The sequence below is a fragment of the Acaromyces ingoldii genome (assembly GCF_003144295.1).
Source record: "Acaromyces ingoldii strain MCA 4198 unplaced genomic scaffold FA10scaffold_3, whole genome shotgun sequence".
In the NCBI taxonomy this organism is placed as follows: domain Eukaryota; kingdom Fungi; phylum Basidiomycota; class Exobasidiomycetes; order Exobasidiales; family Cryptobasidiaceae; genus Acaromyces; species Acaromyces ingoldii.
In genome coordinates, this window is record NW_020290249.1 from 2,412,026 (window position 1) to 2,435,303 (window position 23,278).

At 57.1% G+C, this 23,278-nt stretch overlaps 11 protein-coding genes across 11 annotated transcripts; 4 read left to right on the top strand and 7 right to left on the bottom strand.

Moving 5' to 3' along the window:
- Positions 1 to 11: 11 nt before the first annotated feature.
- FA10DRAFT_267209 (cytochrome P450) lies at positions 12 to 2,790 on the top strand. The gene is made up of 5 exons (XM_025521817.1): positions 12 to 416; positions 954 to 1,004; positions 1,089 to 1,274; positions 1,329 to 1,431; positions 1,492 to 2,790. Exons 1-5 carry the CDS (start codon positions 45 to 47, stop codon positions 2,580 to 2,582), a joined length of 1,803 nt encoding a protein of 600 aa, XP_025377974.1. The 5' UTR covers positions 12 to 44; the 3' UTR covers positions 2,583 to 2,790.
- Positions 2,791 to 3,304: 514 nt separating this feature from the next.
- On the top strand, positions 3,305 to 5,088 carry FA10DRAFT_267211 (mannose-6-phosphate isomerase). Its single transcript, XM_025521818.1, has 2 exons — positions 3,305 to 3,690; positions 3,755 to 5,088. Exons 1-2 carry the CDS (start codon positions 3,499 to 3,501, stop codon positions 5,024 to 5,026), a joined length of 1,464 nt encoding a protein of 487 aa, XP_025377975.1. The 5' UTR covers positions 3,305 to 3,498; the 3' UTR covers positions 5,027 to 5,088.
- Positions 5,007 to 9,000, bottom strand: FA10DRAFT_267213 (ARM repeat-containing protein). Its single transcript, XM_025521819.1, has 7 exons — positions 8,632 to 9,000; positions 8,480 to 8,572; positions 8,103 to 8,399; positions 7,728 to 7,818; positions 6,618 to 7,660; positions 5,892 to 6,552; positions 5,007 to 5,829 (listed from the first exon to the last, which is right to left on the bottom strand). Exons 1-7 carry the CDS (start codon positions 8,761 to 8,763, stop codon positions 5,216 to 5,218), a joined length of 2,931 nt encoding a protein of 976 aa, XP_025377976.1. The 5' UTR covers positions 8,764 to 9,000; the 3' UTR covers positions 5,007 to 5,215.
- A 298-nt stretch (positions 9,001 to 9,298) lies between these two features.
- On the bottom strand, positions 9,299 to 10,610 carry FA10DRAFT_267217 (hypothetical protein). Its single transcript, XM_025521820.1, has 4 exons — positions 10,333 to 10,610; positions 10,168 to 10,253; positions 9,977 to 10,105; positions 9,299 to 9,925 (listed from the first exon to the last, which is right to left on the bottom strand). The coding sequence occupies exons 1-4, from the start codon at positions 10,583 to 10,585 to the stop codon at positions 9,446 to 9,448; spliced, it is 948 nt and encodes a 315-aa protein (XP_025377977.1). The 5' UTR covers positions 10,586 to 10,610; the 3' UTR covers positions 9,299 to 9,445.
- Positions 10,611 to 11,223: 613 nt separating this feature from the next.
- Positions 11,224 to 11,886, top strand: FA10DRAFT_286459 (Dehydroquinate synthase-like protein; the record flags this gene model as incomplete). Its single annotated transcript, XM_025524074.1, has 1 exon — positions 11,224 to 11,886. The coding sequence occupies one exon, from the start codon at positions 11,224 to 11,226 to the stop codon at positions 11,884 to 11,886; it is 663 nt and encodes a 220-aa protein (XP_025377978.1).
- Positions 11,758 to 14,912, bottom strand: FA10DRAFT_267218 (Het-C-domain-containing protein). The gene is made up of 4 exons (XM_025521821.1): positions 13,552 to 14,912; positions 13,304 to 13,488; positions 12,359 to 13,234; positions 11,758 to 12,281 (listed from the first exon to the last, which is right to left on the bottom strand). Exons 1-4 carry the CDS (start codon positions 14,703 to 14,705, stop codon positions 12,043 to 12,045), a joined length of 2,454 nt encoding a protein of 817 aa, XP_025377979.1. The 5' UTR covers positions 14,706 to 14,912; the 3' UTR covers positions 11,758 to 12,042.
- Positions 14,913 to 15,248: 336 nt separating this feature from the next.
- Positions 15,249 to 16,060, bottom strand: FA10DRAFT_123412 (hypothetical protein). Its single transcript, XM_025517938.1, has one exon. It carries the CDS (start codon positions 15,841 to 15,843, stop codon positions 15,346 to 15,348), a length of 498 nt encoding a protein of 165 aa, XP_025377980.1. The 5' UTR covers positions 15,844 to 16,060; the 3' UTR covers positions 15,249 to 15,345.
- A 39-nt stretch (positions 16,061 to 16,099) lies between these two features.
- Positions 16,100 to 17,605, bottom strand: FA10DRAFT_252400 (acid protease). The gene is made up of 2 exons (XM_025519649.1): positions 16,368 to 17,605; positions 16,100 to 16,289 (listed from the first exon to the last, which is right to left on the bottom strand). The coding sequence occupies exons 1-2, from the start codon at positions 17,497 to 17,499 to the stop codon at positions 16,234 to 16,236; spliced, it is 1,188 nt and encodes a 395-aa protein (XP_025377981.1). The 5' UTR covers positions 17,500 to 17,605; the 3' UTR covers positions 16,100 to 16,233.
- A 391-nt stretch (positions 17,606 to 17,996) lies between these two features.
- On the top strand, positions 17,997 to 20,189 carry FA10DRAFT_267221 (alpha/beta-hydrolase). The gene is made up of 5 exons (XM_025521822.1): positions 17,997 to 18,777; positions 18,852 to 19,471; positions 19,538 to 19,674; positions 19,739 to 19,850; positions 19,906 to 20,189. The coding sequence occupies exons 1-5, from the start codon at positions 18,394 to 18,396 to the stop codon at positions 19,970 to 19,972; spliced, it is 1,320 nt and encodes a 439-aa protein (XP_025377982.1). The 5' UTR covers positions 17,997 to 18,393; the 3' UTR covers positions 19,973 to 20,189.
- FA10DRAFT_267222 (MFS general substrate transporter) lies at positions 19,918 to 22,548 on the bottom strand. The gene is made up of 4 exons (XM_025521823.1): positions 21,854 to 22,548; positions 21,721 to 21,790; positions 20,893 to 21,659; positions 19,918 to 20,815 (listed from the first exon to the last, which is right to left on the bottom strand). Exons 1-4 carry the CDS (start codon positions 22,451 to 22,453, stop codon positions 20,075 to 20,077), a joined length of 2,178 nt encoding a protein of 725 aa, XP_025377983.1. The 5' UTR covers positions 22,454 to 22,548; the 3' UTR covers positions 19,918 to 20,074.
- Positions 22,549 to 22,748: 200 nt separating this feature from the next.
- Positions 22,749 to 23,139, bottom strand: FA10DRAFT_267225 (hypothetical protein). The gene is made up of 2 exons (XM_025521824.1): positions 23,095 to 23,139; positions 22,749 to 23,033 (listed from the first exon to the last, which is right to left on the bottom strand). Exons 1-2 carry the CDS (start codon positions 23,109 to 23,111, stop codon positions 22,763 to 22,765), a joined length of 288 nt encoding a protein of 95 aa, XP_025377984.1. The 5' UTR covers positions 23,112 to 23,139; the 3' UTR covers positions 22,749 to 22,762.
- Positions 23,140 to 23,278: the final 139 nt, after the last annotated feature.

Below are 23,278 nucleotides of genomic sequence, written 5' to 3' on the forward strand. Positions count from 1 at the left end.
TGTCTGTGGCGCATTCCCTCTTTTCTGAAGAGCGCCTATATAGGATGGGGGCGTCCCGCCACCCTCCCTCGGGCGCTTCTGTCGCTCACTCTGCGATCTATCTTGCTGCGAGCCTTCCTTCCCTCTACGCCATCTATCTTCTGCCCTCTCACATAATGCTTTCTATCTTTGCGAGTGCGCAGGCAGCCACCACCAACCCGGCGACCAGCTCTAGACAACGATTGTCCTCGCTTGCCACCGGTCTCGGTCACTCGCTCGACTCTGCGAATGTGTTCCCGACGCTCCAGTCCTCGTCATCGCTCTCTCCGGAGCTCGTAGCGACATGTACTCTCGCTGCAATCTTCCTCCTGACGACAGTCGTATGGCGTTTCGTTGGTCCTGCCTCCTTTTTCGACCAATTCCGTTCCAAAGGCAAGGTGAGTAGCCGTCTTCGGTTTAGATCGGTCCACCTTTGTTCTCTTGGATGGTGGTGATGGGGAGGGATGTATCGTCTATGCACTGTGTCCTCTTCTTATATGTCATGGGAGGTCTGCCGTTGTTGAAGCTCCCACGCCACTCTGAGACATTCCATGTCTCGGGCAAATAAGAATCTGCAGCACGCCAAAAGATAAATTTCTGAAGGCGGGAGGCGGCGTCGAAGCGAGGTGGACAGCGCGTATCCTTCGCTGCTTTCATGCGAAGGGATGCGCTAGCCGCTCCGACTTCACAGTCGCTTGCATACGTTTACGGTGGTGTAAGGTGCGGACCGAGGCTCAAATGGATGATGTGAAAAGGCAAAAGGATAGCCACCGCGCTAGCATCCTTCCTTTCCTTCGCCTGCATAGATCCCTCGGTTCCGAATCGGGTCCCCCTCAATGCGCCCAGGGACTCCGACAGCAATGACGCAGAATCTCCCTCTCCTCCCGCCCGCTAATTCTCAAATTGACAACTAAACATTCCGTCTTTGATCACAGAAGCAGAAAAATAAGCATGCTCTGCCTACGCCACCCATCGTTCGAATTCCAGTGAGTTTGAATATAGTCAGGCAAGGTGTTGGCGCTCGTATAAATCATTGGTTACTTATCCACAATCAAATCATTTTTTTGCAGCGCGAGATTCAGCTGTCCGAAGCTGGCCATGCGGCATACAATCGGGCTCTCGACGAGCACGGTGACGTCGTCATCATCCCTCGACACGGTCGCATGGAATACGTTGTGGACCATCATCACGTTCGTGATGTCTTGACCGACGCAAATAGCTACAGCTTTGAAAAGGCTGTCACCAATATGCTTCACGTGAGTGTGCACTCTCAATGACAGGATTCGATGATTGCTAACCAGACGGTGTAGATGGAGTTCATGCTTTGGTTCAAAAACGGGACGTTTGTACAAGAGCTTGACAAGCTCGTTCAGGACGGCGTCACCCCAAGGCTTCGAGCCGTAGTCGAGAAGAGTAAGTGCATTTATAATGATGTCCGAGGGCCCCGAGCTTACTAGAAATTGTGTCGTGCAGTTGCGCCTGTGTTTTCTCAAGAGGCGCAAGACGTGTTTGCCAAGCAGGGCGGAGGTGATTCTATTGACCAAGTGGAGATTCCCGACATGTACGAGTGGATCCACCATTCCATTGCCCGAGCCATGGTGATTCTCATCCTCGGCGAGCAATATCTTGACGAGGACATGACAAAACGGTTCATGGATGTCGTTGTGGCCGTCGCCAATCTGAGCGGCATCTACGAAAATACACGAGGCTGGCGCTACCTGCCCTGGCTCTGGTCGCTTAAGACCACGCTCGGTGCCATCTTCCTCACCGTCGTTCCTCGCTTCTTCTTCGGCATCCTCCCTCGCATGTATGCCAACAAAGATAACCATCTCAATCACGGTGTCGACGTCGAGAATGACGAGTACGCACCCTTCTTTGATCTTCTGGCCGCCAAACATCGAGACCGCAAGACAGGCCGGCTCTCTTTCCTCAACTTTGTCTGGTGCGCCGTCGTCTGTCTCGGCATTATCTTTGCCAGCATCCACCAAACGGCAGTCGTCGCCGCCTGGTGCGTCATGAACCTTGCCAAGAGGACCGAGTACCAAGCCGAGATTCGGGCCGAGATCGAATCGTGCTTGGAGCAGGACGCTGACGGTAACCGTCAATTGACTGTCGAGTCGCTCCGTCGCGCCGAGAAGCTCGATTCGTTCATCCGTGAGACAATGCGGACAAAAGGCGACGTCTTTGCGCCCGTGCGTTTCACCGTCAGAGACGTCCGGGTCGGGAAATACATTATCCCAAAGGGGGCACTGGTTGCACCCTACGTCAAGCGAGCTCACGAGCATGCCGACAACTACGGTGACCAGGGCAAAATCTTCGACGGGCGTCGATGGGTCGGGGAGCGACCGGCGGTGCAAGGCAGCCACGACTTTATTTCGTTTGGACTTGGACGTTGGGCATGTCCCGGCCGACATTTGGCAGTTGCTGAACTCAAGATGGTTGTGGCGACACTCTTCGACGCCTATGACGTTACCCTGAAAGACGGCCACTTCGAAGCGGCAGACCCCATGAATGCTACCAGCGTTGCACCAGCTGGCATCGTTCAGCTGCGCAAGCGCCGTTGAATCCAGGTTTTTGACACCGGGCCCTTCCTTACCTATTCGACCCCTTTCGTTGACAATAGAGATCATCGGTCCTTCTTTACCTACTCGACCCCCCTTTGTTGACAATAGAGACTATCGCTTGTACGTCTGATTCTCTTTCTTGTACGTCTGATTCTCTTTCTTGTACGTCTGATTCTCTTTCCTGTTACTCTAAGGCAGCCAACGCATCCTATTGCTCTAAGGCAGCCAATTTTTTCACCAAGATGTGTCCCTGAGACCGAGAAACAGAGAGATCGGCTTCGGTGGCTTTCGGGAGCGACGCTATCTTACTCAGACGGAACAATCGCATTACTGGTGCAGTGATGTGGGCGTCCGCTCCGACCCGGCTTTTCTTGATTGTTGGGTAGGCATGACCTGGAGACATGACCATTGCTAACCACGGCAATGTCTGGAGGGAGTCAAGATGCCAGGCTAAGGAGATGTGTTGTCTGTCAGGCTGCCCATGCACTGATAGCGAATCCTTCGATTGGCACCCGTGGGTCAACTTCTGTACCTGTAAATTTGTGCCTGCAGACCATTACGACACGTGCGGAATTCGGAGGTCGGCATTGACGCCGGAGCACCCGTCCGTCTTGGGGAAATTTAAGTTGTCCTGTCTAGCCTCACAACGTCTCGATTTTCCCCATTCGAAACTACTCTCTCTCCTTCCACGAGTTTCGCAATCGCTTGTGCGGGGACACCCTTGCTCGACCGCCTTTTCACTCCTTCGACGCGGCGGAGCACCTCGCAGCCTCTTGCTCGTTCAGACGCACACGATCACGCTGGATCGCCCCCGGACACCTCTTAGCCCACCATCTCGACCTCAACTTCGGGCCGTCTCGAGAGGCTCGCCGTGCACCTTTCGGGTGGGAGCAGCGACAGTGGTAGGAGTGACGCCATGTCGAACGGCAAGCTCGAGGACAACCACGGGTCCTCCTATGGGCCCTTCGGCCCCATCTTCCAGCTCATTCCTGGCGTGCAATCGTACGACTGGGGCAAGCTCGCCGATGACGGCTCACTCGTGGCGCAGTACGCGGGCGCAACAAAAGAGCTCGACTTCAAATGCGCGGGTGACCGCCCATACGCCGAGGTGAGCGGCGCATGACTTGTTTAGGAGGTGGACATGTTGGCGCTGACGAGGTCTCGTGCTCTAGCTCTGGATCGGTACACACCCGACGCTGCCTAGTTCCATCATTGCCCCAACAGGCGCACCTGCCCCGACATCGAATGGGACAACAGAACACATCTCACTTGCCTCTTATCTCTCCCAACACCCTGCGCTTTTGGGCAAAGCGGTCTCGGATCGCTTCGGTGGACCCTCATCCGGCCTGCCCTTTCTCTTCAAGATCTTGAGCATCGGCAAGGCCCTCAGCATCCAAGCACACCCGGACAAGACCCTCGCTGAGCGCCTGCATGCCGAGAAGCCCAAGAGCTACAAGGACGCAAACCACAAGCCGGAGATGACCATTGCCCTGACCGACTTCAGAGGCTTCTGCGGCTTCCGACCACTGCCGGATATCGTCGACTTCATCCAAAAGATCCCCGAGCTAAGAAGTGTCGTCGGTTTGAGCGAGACCGAGCTTGCCAGCCTGTCATCCAAGGCGCCCCAGCAGAAGCCAGACGAAGAGAAAGCGGTGCTGAAGGACCTCTTTGCCAAGCTCATGAAGGCCCGGGAGAGCGACGTCAAGACACAGGTCACCAGCCTTTCGCAGCGCTACGACAGCTACTTGCAACAGAGAAAGACTGGCGGAAAAGCTGCCGAGCCGATTGAGGTGTCGACGGTCCTCGCCCAGCTCGTCGTCAAGCTCAACCAGCAATATCCTGCTGATGTCGGTGTTCTCTGTACCTTCTTTCTCAACGTCATCGACCTCCGACCGGGCGAGGCCATGTTCCTGCAGGCAAACGAGCCCCACGCATACATCGAGGGCGACATTGTTGAGTGCATGGCCGCGTCGGACAACGTCGTGAGAGCCGGTCTCACGCCAAAAGAGCGCGACGTCGATGTCCTCGTGGACATGCTCACGTACGAGATGGTGTCTTCGCGAGGCGATGGGAGTCAAGACGAAAAGAAGCTAGATGCAATTGTCGACAGCGGGCACAAGTACGAGGTGAAAAACACCAAGGCTGAGCCAGGTACAACAATCTATGACCCGCCGATTGAAGAGTTCACCGTTCTCAAGACGGTCGTGGCGGCCGGCAAGGAGGTCCGGCATCGCGCGCTCAACGGACCTAGCATCCTTCTAGTCACAGAGGGGAAAGGAGACCTGACGTGGCTGCCAAGTGAGGAGACTGCCTCGCAGAGGAGAACCCTCACGCTCGAGCAACCAGGCCAGGTTTTTTTCGTTGGGGCAGACAGTGCCATCGAACTGAGGAGCAGAGGACAAGGGGAGGACCTGGTGGTCTTTAGAGCGTTTGTAGAAGTGTAATTAAATTGACCTCTTGTATGATGCTGCTACTTGCTCTCAAATGCACAATCAGCACACCACCTGTGGAAAGGAGAAGAGACTTGTTGAGGCTTGTCTAATATCCGTCTCGCCCAAAACGGCCGGTATTCAACGACAAGGAGAGATCAAAGTTTCGCTACTTCCGCGTTTCCTCTTTGGGAAGAGACATCTTCACCGCTCCGATGCGTACAGGCTATCCTGCCGGTCCATCCTTGCCCTTTCTCTCGCCTTTCGTGAAGCGCCGTAAAGCCTCTGCAAGGTGCTCCTGACTCCCTCCAGGCTCGACGCAGCCAATGCCTCTCGCATGCCCTGCACAAACGCCGCTCGGTCCTGTAGTGACACGTTTGCCGTTGGCAGCGTCTCGGACGCCGGCTCGATCCAGGCAGAGACCTGGTGAGAGAACGTCATGCAGAGCACGCGGACCGTCGTCAGGACCGTACCGAGGTCCTCAGGCTCAAACGACGTCACTAGACCTTGCAGGAGAACCGAAATGAGGGAGTAGCCGTGCTGGTCGACGACTCGTCGGATCGATTCAGCATAGGCTTGGGTCTCCGCGGGAGACAATGCCGACTGTGTTGGTTGTGGCTGAGCAGGAGCGCCCTGAATCGACTCATGACCGACAACGTCGCGGATGAAGTCCAGCGCAGCTGACACAAGACCAGGCTGATAGAGGCTCAGCGCTGCAACAGCTGTCTGGAAGGCAGGTGCAAAGACTGGAGAAAGGAGGATCAGAGACGGTGATCTCGCAACGATGGCCGAGCACGCGTGGACGTAATCGTCGATGACTGTTGGGGTGAAGATACACTCAGCAGGCAAGAAAAGTCAAAGAGAGGCCTTGAATCCTCACCATCAGCGATGTCCTGCATTCTCGCTCGTTCCAACAACGACATGAGCTTGGCGCTGACACGCTCGAAAGCGTCACTCATCGCACTGCGGAGAGCGTCATCGTTGGTTGAGGCAGCATACCCGTCAATCGATTTGCCTACGATCCACACGTAAGCGGGGAAACCGGTCCTTTCGAACTCCGCAGCCATGCGCGAGAGAAGCGCTGGCAACGTTGCCAGTGTCAAGTCTCCGAAGAAGACGAGGCCGCGACGAATCAGGGCACAAGCTCGCTCTGAGATGAAGTAAGTGGCGCCATGCTGGTCCAAGATCTGGTCGAGGACCGAGTAGGCCTCCTGGCATGTCTTTGAGCACTCCTGCGACAGCGCACCGGCAGTGGCGAGGCGGTCGCCGAGAATGTAGAGGAACCGCTCGAGCTGCTCCATCCGGTCGCCAGCCTTGCGCAGTTCGTCCTTTGTCGCAGTGGTACCCTTTGCGGCGATGGTGTGCAGCGTCTGCAGCAAAGGCTGGGTGAACTGCAGCAGTGGTTGGGAGGCCTCCTGAGGAGGCATGCCTGCGATGATGTGGGCGATGGCTTCTGAGATGCTCATCAGGTCCTCGGGCCCCAATGACTCTGTCACCTGATGGAAGAACTCGTAGAGCTGCGGCAAAAAAGGAACGAGGTGCTGTTTACAAGAGAATTGGGTCAGCCTCTTGAGAACACGACAAGCAACGTCACTTGGGAACTCACCCTCTTGCAGTCCTGACACATGTAGTTCATAGCTTGCGAAGCGGCGGCCATGACGTCGACATCATTGGAGCTGAAGCCTGCGGAGATGAAGCTCAAAAGACCCGGGATCCGGTCGGGATGGTGATCGACCCATTCGGTATATCTCGAAACGACAAGGAGGGCCGCATAATTGAGCTTTGGATGTTGGGGCAGCGAGGGGATCAGATCGATAATCTTTGGCACGACATCATCGTCCCGAGGATCCGCCTCGGCACCCATGGCTCGCATTGAGAACAAAGGAGCCTCAACGTCCTGCCATGCCACAGCTGCCCCACCTCCGCTGGCTCCGCGTTGCAGGACATCTTGGATCATCGCCAAGCTCCTGGCCAAGCACGGTTGGCTTCCCAGGACGTGACAACAATCCTTGAGCGTGTCACCCATGTAATGTCGGAAGCTTCGGAAGTCATCTCTCTCTTGACCCGTGAGGGTGTCAAGGTTGTCTGGGAAGCGGAGATGCTTGACAATGACGTCGAGCAGCCGCTTGTAGACGTCGAGCATGAGTGCCATGCTGGGATCCTGGTGCCTTTCCGAGATCCGTCCCAGGTCCGTGGCAAGGAGGTACCAGAATCGGAAGGTGATTTGGACAATGTCGAGGTCGCTGTAGCTCGCGCATTCACTCACGGCCTCGACGAGAGGCCAGAACTCTTGCCGGTGCCGAAGGATGAGATGGTGGTAGGTCTCGGCGGCTTGAACAAAGACTCGGCACAGCCCGCGAACTTTGTCATCGTCTTCGTCTGCAGCGGCCTTTGCGAGATCCGGCTGGAGGGCCAGTATTCTCGGCACAATGAGCTGAATCGCATCCATGTTCTCCTCGATTTCCTGCGTCTCGTTGATGATGTCGCACACCACGTCGACTGCCACATCGAAGAGGGGGTCCGATGAGAGAGCGTCGAAAGAGAGGGCAAAGAGTGGCGTGCCGAGAAGAACCGATACGCTGATCTCGCCGCATCGAAGCCACGATGCGAGGCACGAAAGGATCGCAGATTGAATTTGGGGTGTGACGCCTGGTCGACAGACAGTAAATTCAGCTTCAATCCGTGGGCAAGGGGGGAAGACAGGGAGCATTCTCACCTTGAGCCTGGATGTACATGGCGAGGACCTTCAGGACCTCATCTCTGTACCGCACAAGCAGGGTCTGGACACGCTGGTTATATTGGTTGTTCTGCGACGTTGATTAGCACGAGTTCGAAAGAGGAAGAAGACGCCGCTGCTCGGCGGGACACGATGCTCGAAGGAGGTCACAGGCGGCAGAGCAGAGCAGAGAGGAGAAAGCCGATGAGTGCGACGTGACGGTTCTCTTGCGCGTTTCCAGGGCCAGAAGATAACTCCCTGGACTAGAAAAGACGTAGTGACCGGACCGGTAGCCTCCATCGGAACCCCTTCCTCCCCCCTTGACCCATTTGCCCCGCTCCTCTACTCATCACGTCTGTCCCATTCCCCACTCACATCCACGGGGATCCTGTGATTTCCCGTCACCTCCTCTGGCAGGACGGTGAGAAACTCCAGCAACGTGACGACGCTCTTCGGATCCTTGCCAAACTTTTCCACCATCCAAGGCACCACGTTGTCGCCCCACTCTGGGTCTTCTCCCTCGTGCAGCTGGAGAGCCAGAGTCGAGAGGGTGAGGCAGAGCTGCGTCTGGATCACTCGGGGCCCGGCAACGTAGGATTCCAGTGCAGTGAGCAAAGTGGCCCGGAGCGAAGGGAGCGATGATCGTGGGACCTGGTCGAGATCGAATGTCGTCTGCAGGAAAGTGCAAAGTGAAATAAGCACCCCGTTTCAGCATGCTTTCCCTCTCTGTGTTGCGGCACGTAGGCACCCACCTTTGTCCGGAACGTCTGCGAAGCAAACAGCCGAGGCGGGATCGGCAAGTCTTGCGCAAGGAGCAAGGTATTGGCCGTCTCCCATGCTTCGGGCTGCCCTCTTGTCGATCAGCTTTATTGGCATGAATGTCCATGTTCGACGGCTCACTCACAGTCTTCTGGAAGTCTTGCAGCCAACTGTTGGCCTGGTCCTTTGCCTCTTTCTCTGGCTTGTTGTACAGGGCGTCTAGCGCTGTCAGCACAGCCTGGACGGCCGGTGACTGCTGCTGCGAAGTCGACGCCATGGCCTTATCGGAATGAATTGGCTTCCGAATGTACACCTAGAAGACGAAGGAACAGAGCCAGAAAACCAAGACGGAGGGAGGAAGAGTGCGCCGCAAAAAAAAGAGGGTATATACGTGGGCTCGTCGAATCAAGTCGCTTCCTTACTGTAGCTTCGACCCTTAATCGTTGGAGACGGCAAACGAGATGGGACGGGAGGAGTGAGGCACACGGTGCACAGAGGGGGAGAAGGCCACAAATTTGGTGTTCGTTGCAATAGTGACACAGACGCGAAGGAACCAGATCAGCCGTCACGTGTCTGCTTAGTAAGGGCACCCTCCACTCTGAGGAACCCTAGCCTACTGACTGCTTGCTTCCCGGCACTGCTGTGGGGAAGCAGGCACCGAGCACCATGTCAACCGTCTCGCCGCCTTCTGGCGTGTACAGCACCAGCAAGCTCCGACCAGTCTACTGGGGCCCGGTTCACGTTTGTATTTATTTTTCTCTTTCGTTCTTCATCGTCTCATTCTTTTGTGATGTAAAAGTAATCTGATGTTTCGTGCCATATTCCTTCTGTGTTCATCTAGTAGTGGCTATGATTTTGAGATCGAGAGTGATGAAGGTCGCTGCTTTGGGATTACGAGCCGTGTCGAATGTGGAACGCTACACTATTAAGAATACAAAATGGAAGGTCGCTGTCGTCTATCAAATGGTGCCTTGGTGAAACGCGAGGAGGTTGAGCTTAGAGGCGAGCTCCGTCTCGAGCCTGGCTTTGCCATTGGCAGTCTTGTGGAGCTTTGGGTTGTCCAAACGCACTGAGTGTACGTCGTGCCAATCCACTTCCTCGCCCGAGTCACTGTCGGGCCCCTCGAGCTCGTCGTCGGCAATGCTCCTCACGTTCCGCAGCACAGCTTGGAGAAAGTGGAACCTGAAGAGCTCGTCGAGTGGACGCTCACTGTCACCGTCCTCTCGCGCATGGTACATGCGGCCGCCATGAAATTCGCCCGGTTTAGTAAAGTCGGTAACCATGTAACCGTTGTCGGGATTGATGGAGATAAGATGGCGATCGAAGAGATCATGTACATCGGGGCGAAGAAGCATCCCGTTTTGAACAGAGTCAATCTTTGCGTCCCCCGTGCGTAGCCCTGTGTCGGTGACGAGACTTTCGAAGCCCGATTGACGCCACTGATCTATGTTCAGTGCTGATCAGAGAGTCGACAAAGTGCTGTTACTCACGATATTGAGGTGGGCGATAGGAAAGATATGAACGGCACGGAACACATTTTCGCTAAAATCAGACACCAAATTGCCGGTGATGACACAGCGCCCGTCACGCTCCCGCACGCGATTCTTGAACGAAGATCCCTAACGACAGTTCGCGGTTGAGCCCTTTAGCCAAGACCAAGATTCTTTTTGTTCTTACCCACTCTGCCGTACGAGGATGTTCCGCTGTGGGAAGCCGTTCTTCGAAAGTAATTGAGGGGTGTCTGAATTGCTACGACGTGTCTGAGCGCTTTGGAAAGGGGGCAAGTTTAGAGTTCTGCTCAATTCAAAGCTACCCATGCACCCTGAAATATGGAGAGGTAACTCACTCTCTCTGTTTAAAATGACATAGTGGCCCGTGGGCAGCACCTGTTCGGGGTCTTGGCCCAGGATGTCGATGTCGGAGATGATGTCGTTGTCGCTAGGGTCAGTGTTGTCAATTGCGATCGGGTAGAGACCCCAGTCGCTCTCAGCAACGATGATGCATAAGTCAAGCCACTTTCGGAATTGGCCGATCTTTAGGTCGCCATGCTGCCAAAATCCTTCAAAAAAGAGGGGTTGGCTGTCGTGTTGGGAAGCCATCGATCGGATCAGTTTCCTCACCTGCTACCTCTTTCGAAGAAATTAAAGGAAGGACCTTGGCCGTGAAGACGGAGACGTTGCGGATGTGACGGGGCATCTTGAACTGGGTCAAGCAGATGGTGGTTATTGAACAAAGGGCACATTTATAATTGAAAAGTGAGGCTCTATTATTACTGCTGGTCTTCCTGAGCTGTATTGCACCATGGATTCTATACGCCCATTGAGGGGATCCAAGACGCTCAGGTGTTCTGGAAGGAGAAGAAAGCCAATGTCATTGTCGGTGCCTTTCTTTACCGTGCCCACTGACATGAGTCCAACACTGGCTGACGGTAACCTAACCTTGTGTCTCTGAGCAAAGCCGTCGGCGGAGGCTCTCCCATCGATGCTGCCAAGGCCGTCTCGCTTCGGATCCATGACGAGGATCCCTCCGTGGCGTCCACGGCAGACGAGCGCACCTTTACGCCCATCATTGCGATCCCCACGACGCTCTCGGCGGCCGAGTCGACGCAGAACGCCGGCCGGTCCGAGGGCAACAAAAAGGTGGCGACGTCGCACCCGTCGCTGAGCCCGCGCGCCATCATCTGCGACGCCTCGCTGACCCTCGAGACGCCCGAGCGCCTGTGGCTCTCGAGACGGGCATGCGCGCCGTCGACCACGCCGTCGAGTTCCTCTACCGGCCCGACCCGTCGCCGCTGCTGCGCATGGCCGAGCTCGGCGCCCTGCGCGAGCTCTTCCACCTACTGCCGGCCACGAAGCGGGACCCGTCCGACATCAACGTCCGCCAGCGGCTCCAGCTCGCTGCCATCGTCTCGCTCCACCCCGAATCGCGCAAGGGCGCCCTGGGCCTCTCGCACGGCCTCGGCCACGCCCTCGGCGCCACGTACGCCATTCCGCACGGCATCACCTCGTGCATCACCCTCGCCGCCGCCATCAAGACGACGGCGCAGCTGCCCTCGACGCCGGCAGAGCAGCTGCTCGCCCTCTCGGACGCCCTCGACTTCATCCCGGCGCCCTACAACGCCGCACCCGCGCCACTCGCGGCACCCGTCAGCATCAAGTCCTCCCTCACGGGCGTGGCGCTCGAGGCGGAGCTGGCCGCTGCACGGCAGCGCGGCGTGCAGGTCGCCACGGCCGTGCAGCGCCTCGTCGACGACCTCGGCCTGCGGACGACGCTCCAGTCGGCGGGCGTGCCGCGAAAGGACATCGACAGCATCGCCTCGCACGTCACCGCCGGCAAACCGGCCATCCACGACGCCGTCGTCCAGCTCCTCGAGACCGTCTACGATGGCGTCAATCTGTAGGCACTCTCAATATTTCTTCTCATATTTTCATTCTTTGGCTTTGGCATACCTTCCACCAGCCGCTCAGCACACCGCACATTGGAAAACAAAATTGCATTCTCCGTGGTTCAACTTTGCACTTAGCTCAAAGAGGGGAACATGAATCATATTCATGGCTCAGTAGCCGCCTCCGTAGCCACCCCCTCCACCCTGCTGGTAGCCACCGTAGCCACCCTGCTGTTGTCCTCCGCCGTAGTAGCCTGACTGCGGGGGCGGGGGAGGCGGACCGCCGTACGGCGGTCCCTGGTAGCCTGGGCCACCGCCACCGTAGTTTCCGTAGTTTTGGCCGCCCTCGGGGTACCCGGTGCTAGGCCCTCCTCCGAAGTTGTGGTCGGGTGCGGGCATTCCTCCGGGTCCTTTGAAGGAAAAGAAGCAGAAGGATCGTGAGCCAACACGCTGGCTAAAGATCCAGGGGAAAATGGGGATCACTCACCGCCATATGGAGGCTGTTGTGGGGCGCCGTAGCCGGCAGGTGGGCCGGGTGGAGGGAGGTAGTGCTGCTCGTTTGGCATTCCACCTCCATACTGGCCAGATCCGTGCTGGGAACCACCATGCTGGGAACCACCGTGCTGGCCGTGCTGGCCATGCTGATCGTGCTGGCTGTGCTGACCGGGCTGATGGTGGCTGCCGCTGCTGCCGCCGCCACCAGGGTATGCTGAAGAAGTGGTGGTGGTGGAGCTGCTCGACTGGTAGTACGAAGTAGAGTGGCCATCACCAGAGGGGCCGCTGGACTGCACCTCGCTGTACTCTCGCATCGTCCCGTCGGGTGCCTCGCGGAACAGGTGCTGGGCCTGGCCCATAAAGCCATGGCCTGCTCCTCCTCCTCCACCGCCGCCACCACCCATGCCGAGCGCGCCGCCAATCTTGCCTCCGACGTAGTTCTGGACCGAATTGGCCATGTTGTGGCCCATCGCCGATCCCTGCTGGCCCTCGATCTGGACACCGCCGTAGTTGGTGCTGCTGTTGCCGTGGCTGTGCGGCTCAGCCTTGCCAGACCGGGTGTTGGTGTGCGTCCTGACGTGCTCGCGGTCCAGCTTGATGATCTCTCGTGGGTTCTCGCGCGCCCATGCCTCGACGAGACCCATCATCTGGCCCTGGACGGGGTGGCCGTGCCGCTGGTCGTACCAGTAGGGGTGGAACATGGGCGCGAGGCACTCGTCGGCCACATGGTTGGCGTCCTGTCGGTCATCGTCCCACGCCTTGACGACGAGCGTGACGGCGTGCTTGACAATGATGAGGGCCACACGACCGGCTACCTCGTTGAGGACGAGGTTGAAGTGATCCTTGCTCAGCATCGAGTGCGTCGGGTCTGCCGAGGCGCAAAAAGGGTCAGTTGAATGTATGCGCACGAACAGCCCCCTTTAGTATCGCGGCTCACCAGAGGCATTTGGGTCATTGAAGACCTCGAATTGGTCCTCCTGGTTGATGACGGTGCCCGATGTCTGGTGCAGGCCGCTGAGGGCTTGCCTGACAATCGGCTGTACGTAGGGCTCAATGAGGGTAAAGACAAAGACGGACATTGTGTTTGAGATCTTCTCCACCAGCGAGCTCAGCCCAGGGATTCTGTGCATCGAGTATCGTCATCAGCATGTGCAGCAGGTCCTGGGCTCGTGGAAGCATACATACCTCTCGATAGTCTTTTCGATGCTCATCATGACCGAGTCACGGAAGCTGAGGATGCGAAATAGGTTCTGGTACACTTCCTGGGGCGACATGGTGTTTGGGTCCTGGCTGGGGCCCCTGCTGAGCTGCTCGGCGTCGCGCGAGACGGACGACGAGGTGCCGCCGGGAACGCTACCGAGCATGCCCATGAGGTCGCCCAGGGGGTTGGAGCCGCTCGCCTTGGCCTGGTTCACGGCCTTGGACAGGTCCGAGACCGAGGCTTCGGAGAGGTGGTCCTGGGCTTCTCCCAGGAGCGAGTGCATAAAGTCGGCCGAGCCAAAGGTGCCAGTGACGAGGGGGGCGACCATGTTGCCGTCAGGCGCCCTCACCTTGACATTGTCGCCGACGTGGAGAAAGACTTGGCGGTGGCCGAGCCTGTTGAGGGCCAGTTCGCACCAGTTGGAGTGCGCGGTAAAGTCTTCGAGGGTGTGGAGCGACTGGCCGAGGAGCCTGTAGGCCTCAAAGAGGGTCTTTTCGTCGCCAGAGTGCCGCGCCTGCCGTCCCATCTGGATACACTTGATGAGGGTGCGCCGGACGAGCGCGCTGCTCGTGTCCCAAGACCCCTGCTCGTTTGCAATGTAGTTCTTCATGCCTGACCTGGGGTCCACCTCGAGCTCCCTCGGATCGACGGGCCCGCGGAGGCGCTCGTCAAACTGCTTTGCGTTCTTGCCCTCGCCGTAGCCCTTTGGGTTGTCGATGTGCTCCGTGGGCAGATAGACGCCGAGCCGTTCCGAGGTGACCTCGAATTCCTGCGTGGCATAGCCCATGGAAAGAAAGGCGAGGACCATGACGATGTTGAGAATCGTCTGCTTGGACAGCTTCTCGAGCGCAGCAATGTCCATCGCCTGGCTGTAGTCGCGCAAAAAGTTGCCAAAGTAGACACGCTTGACGTCGAGGCCGCCAAACTTGGAGTTGCGTCCCAGGAGACCCCCACCCATCTTTTTGGCCATTTCAGCGAGAATGTCCTCGATGTCGCCGTGCCTGAATGCCTTGCCCTCCATGTACGAAAACGAGGGCACATTGCCGGCACCAAAGGCGTGGGCGCCCGGAATGCAGAAGCAGGCCACGACGACGAGGCAGAGCAAGGCAACGAGGCGAAGCCGTGTCGTGTGAGACATTTTTAGGCTCATTGTGGAGATGATACCTGTCCTTTTACCGCTTTCCGCTCTTCGATTCCTTTTGGTGACAGAGGGAGTCAGCCTGATGACTACTGGGGCGAACAGGTTCCGAGGGGAGGAGAGAAGGGGGGAACCGATTGATAAGGTCGTTGGAGGGGTTGCACAGGACCGGGAAGCGTTTGTTGGACAGCAAGAGGCACGCACCGCACGGGCTCGAGCCACACATTCACCGCCCTTTTTATTTTCTTCTTTCAACTAAAAAGGTCGCGCCCACGCGAGACCGGAGCTTCGTGGGCTTGGCACTGCCCCGTCTTGACGTGCTTAGAATTCTCAGCGTGGCAGTGACCGGGCAGGGAGGCTCCAGGCGGTGCGTTGAACCAAATGACCTGCTGATGAGCCTTTGATGAGTATACCAAGGGTCTAGCTCCTGATCTTTGTACAGCATTGTATTTAGACGTCCGACCAGCCAGATTCGACGATCGCTAGTGTATCTGTGTTTGTCTGAGCGTCGGACCTGTCAGAGCTTTGTTTGAGCCTCCGAGAGCGGCGGTGCATGACATAAGACTCACTCCGCCTCGCCTAGTGTGTCTCTGGTTCGGAGGGCTCAGCTCGCTCGGCGCTAGCGCCGGTGCTCTTTGCTTTACATGCAGTGGGTGTGAGAGTGGTGGTGGCACGATGTCGGCGCGGGAGGAGCAGGCGCTGGAGTCAGAATAGGAGCTGATGCTGCTGCTGATGCTGCTGCTGCTGCCGGGCCACAATGGCAACAGTGGCAAGCCTCTGCCCAATGACAAAGCCTTGGTGGCGGGCTGCAGACTGGACATGAGCATGGCCGAGGCAAGCAAGAACAGCAGCACGGTGCTAGCGACTGCACAGGGGGAGGGGGAGGAGGTGGTGGTGGTTGTGGTTTCCTCGTCACCGTCGATATCGTCTCGCGATGCGTGGTCGTCGTCTTGATGAGAGTCTTGACCATCTTGGTCTCGACGACTTGCTGTGGTGCCTTTTCAGATGGCCCGAGGGGTGCCTTTGATAGTGAAGGTGCAGCCATGCTAACGACCTGGACCGGCCGAGAGTAGAGGCAGTACTCGGGCCGGTAGGAGCCAATCGGGTTGACCACGTCCAGCTTCATCCGACGCACCATCAGAGCTTTGCACAGTCGAATCGTGGGCGTGGAGCGAGGGGGTGATGTGATCCTGACCTTTAATGCTCTCCAAGCCTACTAGCCCACGCACTGCAACTCTTGATTAGATACTGCCGCGGCGCTCAGCGTCGGACATGAAGAGGAGCTTGCCAGTGCTTCATCTAGAGAGGCAGACCCAAGAGACTGGCAGAGTAGGGAGCTGCAGAGTGGACAGACGGACAGAGTAGAATGAATGAAGATGCAAATTTGGAAGCGAGGAGCAAGCGAGGGAGAGAGGATACTACTCCTGGCGAAAGTGAATGCGACAGGGCATTGTGCTGGGCTTGTGCTGGGAAGAGAGAATAATGTAGAGGCAATGGATGAATATAAAGAGATAGGAGCGGGGCTTGATTACTGCGAGCTGAAGCCAATGCGGTTCTGGTCGCGGTCAAAGACGGCGTGGACATCTTTTTTTGTGGAGAAGGAAATGCAATGTCAGCCACGGTCCAGATTAACATCGCCAGAGCACCCATGATGAGACTCACTCTGGAGGAAGCTATCGCCAGCAATGCCGCCGGGAGCGTTGATGTCCATGCCGACAATTGACATGACGCACTGGCCCTGTCGCTTACCAAATGTCAACGACTGGCTGGAGTAGTCCTTTGAGAAGCCATTGATCTTGACGGTGACCTTGGGCGGGGAGTTGCAGTCGTAGGTGGCGTGGAGCTCCTGGCCGCTCTGGTATGTTTGGACGTTGAGAGACGCAAACAGGCCCTGTGCCACGCGCACGGGCACAATCGTCAGCGTCGTACCTGTGTCGTGGATCAGGCCAATCTTCTGTCCGGCAATCGTCGAATCGGGCGTGAGCCAGAAGCCCTGCGATGTGTCGGTGTTGACATAGGTCGGGTTGTTGGCCGGCCCGGTGCCGCCAAGATAAAGAGAGGAGGTTCCCTGCGAGAGCGTAAACGTAAAGACGTTCTTGGCCAGAGCCTTTGCCTTGATGAGTGCGTCAAAGAAGGGCGCCGTCTTTGTCGAGGAAATTGACTGGAAGGCCATGCCGGCCACGCCAGAGTCGGGCTCGTTTGGCTCGGTGAACGCCGTGTTGCTTCGTCCGATGCCTGCACCAGGCGCGCTCAGGCCGCCGACCTGGACCGTGTCGGTGTAGACCTGGCCCTCTGAAGTGGTGCCGTCACCGTACTGCGTCGTGAACTGGCCGCTGGCCTTGGCAGACGAGCCAGGGTGGTATGCGTCAGGGTTGACAATGGTGTCTGCGCTTCCCGTGTCAAAGTCGATCTGGAACCGTTGGCCACCGTAGCTGATAGCACCGTGCCACAGTGTCGAGTCAGTAGCCAGGCTCACCGAGCCCGTCTTGCCAGCACGCTTCTGGATTGGAATGGCGAGCTTCGAGACACCTTGAAGCAGGGCAATGTCCTTCGTCAGGTCGAGGCCCGTGTTGGCCAACAGGCTGCTCAGGCTGTTTTGGTACTTGGCAGCGACACGATTGAGGTGCGTCGATACCTTGTCGAGGTCCACCTCATCGCTGTCGCGCTTGAGTAGATTGTCCCGCTTGGACAGGGCAATCTTTGGCTCCTCAAGCGACGTGCCAGGCGCAGCGGTGACGTACGTCGACACTGACAGCGCGGCCAAGAGGGCCGAGAAAAGAGGAAGCAGTTGCATGTCGAATGGCTTCGACGAGCGAGCAGAGGGGAAAAGGAGGGTGGGAGGGAGGAGGGGGCCGGGTAAAAAGGGAAAAGGAAGGAAGGGCCACAGAAAGGAGCGTAGGTGGTGGTGATGATGGCTTATAGGCGAACCGCCTGCTGCTGCCTCCTGTCCATCTGTCTCTGACTGATGTGCAATGGACGCATCGATGGACGCTTTTGGCTATTCTTAGAGTCCCGCCAATAATCCTGTCGCGCAGGTCGCCTGTCTGGCGTCTCAACGACGCTAAACGAGGCGCGAACAGGGTCAAGCACGTACCGAGACGTACAGAATTAATCATATTCTAGTTGGCTAATTGATACACAACGCTAGCTGATGTCGAAGGTACTTTGAGGAATGCTGCCTTTAGCACGCTCGAACTTCTCTAGCGTTTCGACTCTTTCGCAGAGAAAGTCTGCCTACCAGCCATCTATATATGTGAAGAGATGTCGGCGACTTGCCTCATTATTAAGTGAGATTGGTTCGGTGCGGCAAGCGTCCTGCAAATAAACGAGCAAAGCGGTCGGACTATTGACCAAAGTCGGGGAAGATTATCGGTGATCAGAGGCGGGGATATCCTATGAAAGCGGGTTAGCCCAAAAGCAACACCCATATGGTCTCGAAGAAGAAAAGGTTAGCTCGACCAAGAACTGCCGCAAGTAGCTACAGTGAGAATATCCTGGTCTCAGCACGTCATGGCTGTGCACCACCTGGAGCCGCTAGAGGGAACATGCGCAGTAGAGGAGCCGCGTGGAAGAGACGACGACCGGCTACCTAGCGCCCCGGACCAAAAGAGAGTGGAGGCAACCTTCGGATGAGACTAATTGTCTCACCAACACCATCGCAAAGAAGCAGCCAGTCTGACGGAGAAAGATGACGATTCCTGCAAATCCCGCAACGGCCTTCAAGGTAGCAGTGTCCGACGAAGCCCTTGACCGGTTGGCACGGAGGCTCGAAGATACACACCTACCTACGGAAGACATTGTTCCGGATGCCGGGTGGGAGTATGGTACGAATCTGACCAAGCTCCGACAACTCGTCGATGATTGGCGCAGGGGCGATCCGGAGGGTGGCGAGGGTAAGCCGACGAGCTTGAAGGGAAATGGCGTCAAGGACTGGTGGAAGCACGTCGAGGGAAGAATGAATCGGCACCCGCACTTCTTGACTACAATCGAGGGAGTAAAGGTCCATTTCCAGCTGGCACGGTCGAAAGATCCCAACGCGATCCCGCTCATCTTCAGCCATGGGTGGCCCGGTGTGAGTCAGCGGATGCTCTTTGCCTTAACTCTCTGTCTGTGAAGCCTCATTCTCTGGCTGATACACCCGAGCAGTCCTTCTTCGAGGCAGACCTCATCCTTGATGAGCTGACGCGCACGGACCGCCCTGGCCCGTCTTTCCATGTCGTGGTGCCCTCGCTCCCTGGCTATGGCTTCTCGGGCCCACCTCCTCGCAAGGGCTGGCAGCTCAAGGATACAGCGCGCCTATTCAACAGCCTCATGGTCGACGTGCTTCAGAGCCCTGCGTACATGGCCCAAGGGGGTGACTGGGGCTACGTCGTCACGCGTCACCTGGCCCTCTACTCGGGCTGCAAGATCTACCACACCAACTTTGCACCCCCCAACATCCCTCCGTACGCAAAACCACTTGTAACCCTCGAGAAAGCCGGATGGAAGGGCATCGTACCCAAGGCCATGAGCTACCTGTTTTACGATCAATTCGAAATCCACGGAGTGCAAAGGGGCCTCGAGTACCTTACAACTGGATCGGGTTACTTCGAGATACAGTCGACAAAGCCTGCCACGGTGGGGTACGGACTGCACGACAGTCCTGTAGCGGTGCTAAGCTATCTGCTGGAAAAATTCCAGCTCTGGAGCGACCCTCGTAGCCCGGCGTTCTGCAAGCCGACTGACAAGGCAAACAACCTCAGTGGCATCACTGACGAGAACATCCTGTGGGTTGCTTCTCTCTGTATAGAGTTGCAGTCACTGACAGAGTCTCTTCTGTATTGTCTTTACAGCATCAACACGACACTCTACTATCTCAGTAGCACGATCCATACGTCATTCCTGCCCTACTACGAATCGACAGACTCCGTCCTGTCGCTGGGAAAGGACCACAAGTTGACAGCTCCCTCCGCTCACAAGCCTTACGGACGTGAGTCTTGCCCCATACAATAATAGTATTGCGGCGTCATTGACCCCAACACGGCCTTTCACAGTCTCTGCTTTCCCGTACGAGCTGGCCGCAAGCCCTAGGTCATGGCTTCCCAGACTCAATGTCAACGTATGCCAATACAAGCGGCATGATTACGGCGGCCACTTTGCAGCCTTGTAAGTCTGTCTTTAAGTTCGATATCCCGGCAAAAGCTGACTCTGTACCTCTCAGAGATAACCCCCAAGCGCTGTCGGCCGACGTACGAGAGTTCGCAGCCAATCACTGGCCCTCATCTTGAGCCGATGGTGTCCAGACAACAGAAAGTGGATAAAAGTTGCCGTAGCCCTGGCCTATATTATTACACGAGGAGCAATTTTGACACTGGTTGGATATGTGCGCATCATGTATGCGTTGATTGTTGTTGTTGCTGCTCTTCCCTTGCCTTTCTCTTTTGGCGAATCTCGCCGACGCCATTGGGTCTCGTCTGCCCCTTCTCCCGATGACAGCACGTCGCAATCCACATGCAAATGTCCCTCGGCTTCGGCCATCTCCAATCCTCGTCCCTCCAATCCATGCCGCGATAGCCCACAACGAGGAGGCCCAGCTGGCCAAAGGTCAGGAGCACGGCCCAGCCCGTGTAGAGGGCGCCGTCGCCGACGGCATCCTGAATCGGACCAGCGACTTCGCTCGCAATAAAGGCCAAAAAGCCCCTCGAGGCGCTGTTGCACGCCACGGCGCCGCTGCTCCTGCCCGTGTTGGAGTCAACAATGTAGGAAAGCGTTGCGCTGTAGATCCAAAAGAAGCTGAAGCCTAGCACGATGAGGCAGACGACGGGCGCTGCGACGTGGACCTTGTACTCGGCCGACCAGGCGTAGCCCACAAACGCAGGTGGGCACAGGAGCATGGGCCAGCGAACAGAGAGGATGCGGTGCTCGGGCGCAGCTCGTCGGCCGCCCAGACGGGCAGATTCGCGCGCGAGCGACAGGTCCGAGAGGCGGCCGCCTAGGATGGAGCCGAGGACGCCGCCGACGCCAAGCGCAAGGAGAACGAGACCGACGAGGATGGGTGAGAAGTTGTAGGGCGCCGCAGAAAACGTTCGAGACGCCGTGTAGCTCAGCGAGTATTGAGATGCGAATCCGAGCTGGTCATGTGTGGAAAGAGAAGCGGGAATCAGCTCGGGTGAGACAGTACGGTAAATTCGAGGGCCAAGACACCTACAGCAGAATAAAAGAGAGCGACGACGTTGTGTGGCTGCTTGAGCACGGCTCCGGCCGAGCCGAGGGGAGATACGTCAGCAAGCGTTGGCTTGAACTTGATCTCTTCGCCTTTGGGCCCTGTGACACTCCTGCCTGTCGTCTTGCGGGTCAGTAACCCCTGAGCTGGACGTCGCTGGCTGTGTACGGGCGCGCTTTTGGTCTTGTTGACCGGTGCAGCTCCCTCCCCTCTCGTCGCCCTCGATGCGACAGCCTCGCTTTTTTCCTCTCCTGGAGTGTATGTGTGAAGCGCCTCGAGTGCTGGCCCATGATAGGAGGGAGCAATGTAAGGTGTCTGTTCGCGCCCTGCGATGAATGTCTGAGCATTGCTCGAAGATGTCTGCTCCCTCTCGAGCGACCCTCCTTCCTGTTCCTGCTCCTGCTCGTTGACGCCGGCGAAACGTGCAGTCACACCCTCGCACCACGCCAGGACCGCCTCGAACGGCATGCAGACGAGCCTCACGCCCTTCTTAAGGACCTTTGCGAATCTGCTCTCTTTCCACCTCTTCCACCTCGCATCCTTTGCCTTCACCCTGCTTTGCTCTCCTGTCGTTTCCTTGCCAATTCCCGCTTTCTCTTCCGCGGCGGCCCGCTCAAGAGCGGCTTTGCGCGCCTTTTGCCACGCCAGACTCCGCTCGACGCGGAAGGTCTCGCGGAAGAAGAGATAGGTGAGAAACGAGGCGCCACCGAGAGCAGTCATGAAGTAGAATGTCAATCGCCAGCTGCCAGCCTCTGTACTCGATGTGTGTTAGTCTGAAGGGTGACTGACGATAAGGGCAGAAGGCTAATTCACCAGTCAATGCTCCACCAAAGATAGGAGCCAGAGCAGGTCCGATTAGAGGCGCACAGTAGTACACGCCGACCTGCGAGAGCAAGGACACATCAGCGCTCTTCTACTACAGATGGTACGAGTCAAGATCTCGCACCTTGACGCCCCTCTCGCTGGGCTCGTAGAGATCGGCAAGTGCGCCGGCGGCTATCGATAAGGTGGCGGAGCTGCCCATGGCGCCGATGACGCGGAAGACGATGAGCGTGGCCATGTTCTTAGTCGCGGCGGCAATGATGGCCATGGAGACGGTGAAGAGGAACATGGCAATGAGAAAGCACGGCTTCCGTCCGACGATCTCTGATATGGGCGACCAGAGCAGCGGCACAGTGCCCTGAGCAAGGATATAGAGGGACACGGAGAGGGCGACGAGGGAATCGGTTCCGTGCAGGTCCTGCTTCAGGTCCTCGATGGCAGGAAAGAAAATGTTGGCGGCCATCGTGGGGATCAAGGCGCCCGCCGAGAGCATGCCGACGAGGGCCCACTTGAATCCTGGCGACCATAATCTCGGGTCGTCCTGGACAGGTTGGTGCTCTATGTCAACCTTCGTCTCTTGTGGGCGCGCTGCTTCCTGTTCCACATCGGCAGGAACACTGTCCTGCTGCACAGCTTTGGCCGCTCCAGCGTCGGGTGCTGCAGCGGAGGGTGCTACCTCGACAGCGTCCTCAGCCCGGTCCTCGAGCTTGTTGCCAACGACCATATTTAACTCCTTGATAGAGGAGCGGACAAGCCCTGGGTTACCCCTCTTTAAGCGGCTGTGTGCTGACGATGATAATGATGATTGTGACTCGAAGGATGTAGCTACAGCTAGTGATACAGCACATGCCTGACTTATCTGCATAACTATACGGATCTTACCGTGGGGAGGTTTAGAAATGGGCTCGGAGTGGGCGGCTTTACAGGTAAAATGTCGAAAAACTTCCTGTTGGACTGGAAGCGGCTAAAAGTGCTGTGACTTCGGCGCACTTCGGCGTGGAGCACCGATTACACAGAGATTAACCCTCTGTTATCACCGCTTGTTCTTGAGGCCATGAGTCAGACGGAAGCGCGGATCTCTCTCTTTGAGCCCACTGGCGTAGTGCGCCCACGAGAAGACTTCGTGATGCTCGAGGAGTCGGTCGACGGTGTTGTAGTGCAGTGCTAGCTCCATGGCATCAATGTGGGCGTGGACAAAGGAATGGCAAGGGCGACAGAGCATCGAGATTCTGGTTAGCATCTCGCGCTTTTCGAAGCGGCCTTTTCGCAGCAGAGTGTCGTGCGTCGAACGAGGAATCAAGTGACTGAAGATTCATCGTCAGTGTCACACAATGCATGAGCGTTGTTGGTATTAGATGATCTTACTGCTCAGTCAGCAACATGTATCGTTCGCACAAGTCGCAATCTCCGCCCTGGAGGCCGCGTCTCTGGCTGTTGCTCTTCCGAGTCGCCTCGACTGCCCGTGCTTCCTCATCTCTCCTCTCCTGCCTCCGCTTGTTGACATTTGTATTGTACACGTCGATGATGTGTGCGACTGAGAGGCCAAGCT

Bases quoted from the DNA above. Each gene is read 5' to 3' on its own strand.
- FA10DRAFT_267209 (XM_025521817.1), top strand. From the start codon at position 45: ATGGGGGCGTCCCGCCACCCTCCCTCGGGCGCTTCTGTCGCTCACTCT. The intron at 417-953 runs GTGAGTAGCCGT...CTTTGATCACAG, and splicing joins AATTCCGTTCCAAAGGCAAG to AAGCAGAAAAATAAGCATGC. The intron at 1,432-1,491 runs GTAAGTGCATTT...TGTGTCGTGCAG, and splicing joins TCGAGCCGTAGTCGAGAAGA to TTGCGCCTGTGTTTTCTCAA.
- FA10DRAFT_267211 (XM_025521818.1), top strand. From the start codon at position 3,499: ATGTCGAACGGCAAGCTCGAGGACAACCACGGGTCCTCCTATGGGCCC. The intron at 3,691-3,754 runs GTGAGCGGCGCA...CTCGTGCTCTAG, and splicing joins GTGACCGCCCATACGCCGAG to CTCTGGATCGGTACACACCC.
- FA10DRAFT_267213 (XM_025521819.1), bottom strand. From the start codon at position 8,763: ATGGCGTCGACTTCGCAGCAGCAGTCACCGGCCGTCCAGGCTGTGCTG. The intron at 7,819-8,102 runs GTGAGTGGGGAA...TCAACGTCGCAG, and splicing joins ATCACAGGATCCCCGTGGAT to AACAACCAATATAACCAGCG. The intron at 5,830-5,891 runs GTGAGGATTCAA...TCACCCCAACAG, and splicing joins AATGCAGGACATCGCTGATG to TCATCGACGATTACGTCCAC.
- FA10DRAFT_267217 (XM_025521820.1), bottom strand. From the start codon at position 10,585: ATGGCTTCCCAACACGACAGCCAACCCCTCTTTTTTGAAGGATTTTGG. The intron at 10,106-10,167 runs GTGGGTAAGAAC...AACTGTCGTTAG, and splicing joins GAACATCCTCGTACGGCAGA to GGATCTTCGTTCAAGAATCG. The intron at 9,926-9,976 runs GTGAGTAACAGC...AACATAGATCAG, and splicing joins CTATCGCCCACCTCAATATC to TGGCGTCAATCGGGCTTCGA.
- FA10DRAFT_267218 (XM_025521821.1), bottom strand. From the start codon at position 14,705: ATGTCTCACACGACACGGCTTCGCCTCGTTGCCTTGCTCTGCCTCGTC. The intron at 13,489-13,551 runs GTATGTATGCTT...CTCGATGCACAG, and splicing joins ATCGAAAAGACTATCGAGAG to AATCCCTGGGCTGAGCTCGC. The intron at 12,282-12,358 runs GTGAGTGATCCC...TTTCCTTCAAAG, and splicing joins ACAACAGCCTCCATATGGCG to GACCCGGAGGAATGCCCGCA.
- FA10DRAFT_123412 (XM_025517938.1), bottom strand. From the start codon at position 15,843: ATGGTGCGTCGGATGAAGCTGGACGTGGTCAACCCGATTGGCTCCTAC.
- FA10DRAFT_252400 (XM_025519649.1), bottom strand. From the start codon at position 17,499: ATGCAACTGCTTCCTCTTTTCTCGGCCCTCTTGGCCGCGCTGTCAGTG. The intron at 16,290-16,367 runs GTGAGTCTCATC...CCACAAAAAAAG, and splicing joins TGGCGATAGCTTCCTCCAGA to ATGTCCACGCCGTCTTTGAC.
- FA10DRAFT_267221 (XM_025521822.1), top strand. From the start codon at position 18,394: ATGACGATTCCTGCAAATCCCGCAACGGCCTTCAAGGTAGCAGTGTCC. The intron at 18,778-18,851 runs GTGAGTCAGCGG...ACACCCGAGCAG, and splicing joins TCAGCCATGGGTGGCCCGGT to TCCTTCTTCGAGGCAGACCT. The intron at 19,851-19,905 runs GTAAGTCTGTCT...TGTACCTCTCAG, and splicing joins GGCGGCCACTTTGCAGCCTT to AGATAACCCCCAAGCGCTGT.
- FA10DRAFT_267222 (XM_025521823.1), bottom strand. From the start codon at position 22,453: ATGGTCGTTGGCAACAAGCTCGAGGACCGGGCTGAGGACGCTGTCGAG. The intron at 21,791-21,853 runs GTGCGAGATCTT...TTGCTCTCGCAG, and splicing joins CCAGCGAGAGGGGCGTCAAG to GTCGGCGTGTACTACTGTGC. The intron at 21,660-21,720 runs GTGAATTAGCCT...CATCGAGTACAG, and splicing joins CTTTGGTGGAGCATTGACTG to AGGCTGGCAGCTGGCGATTG.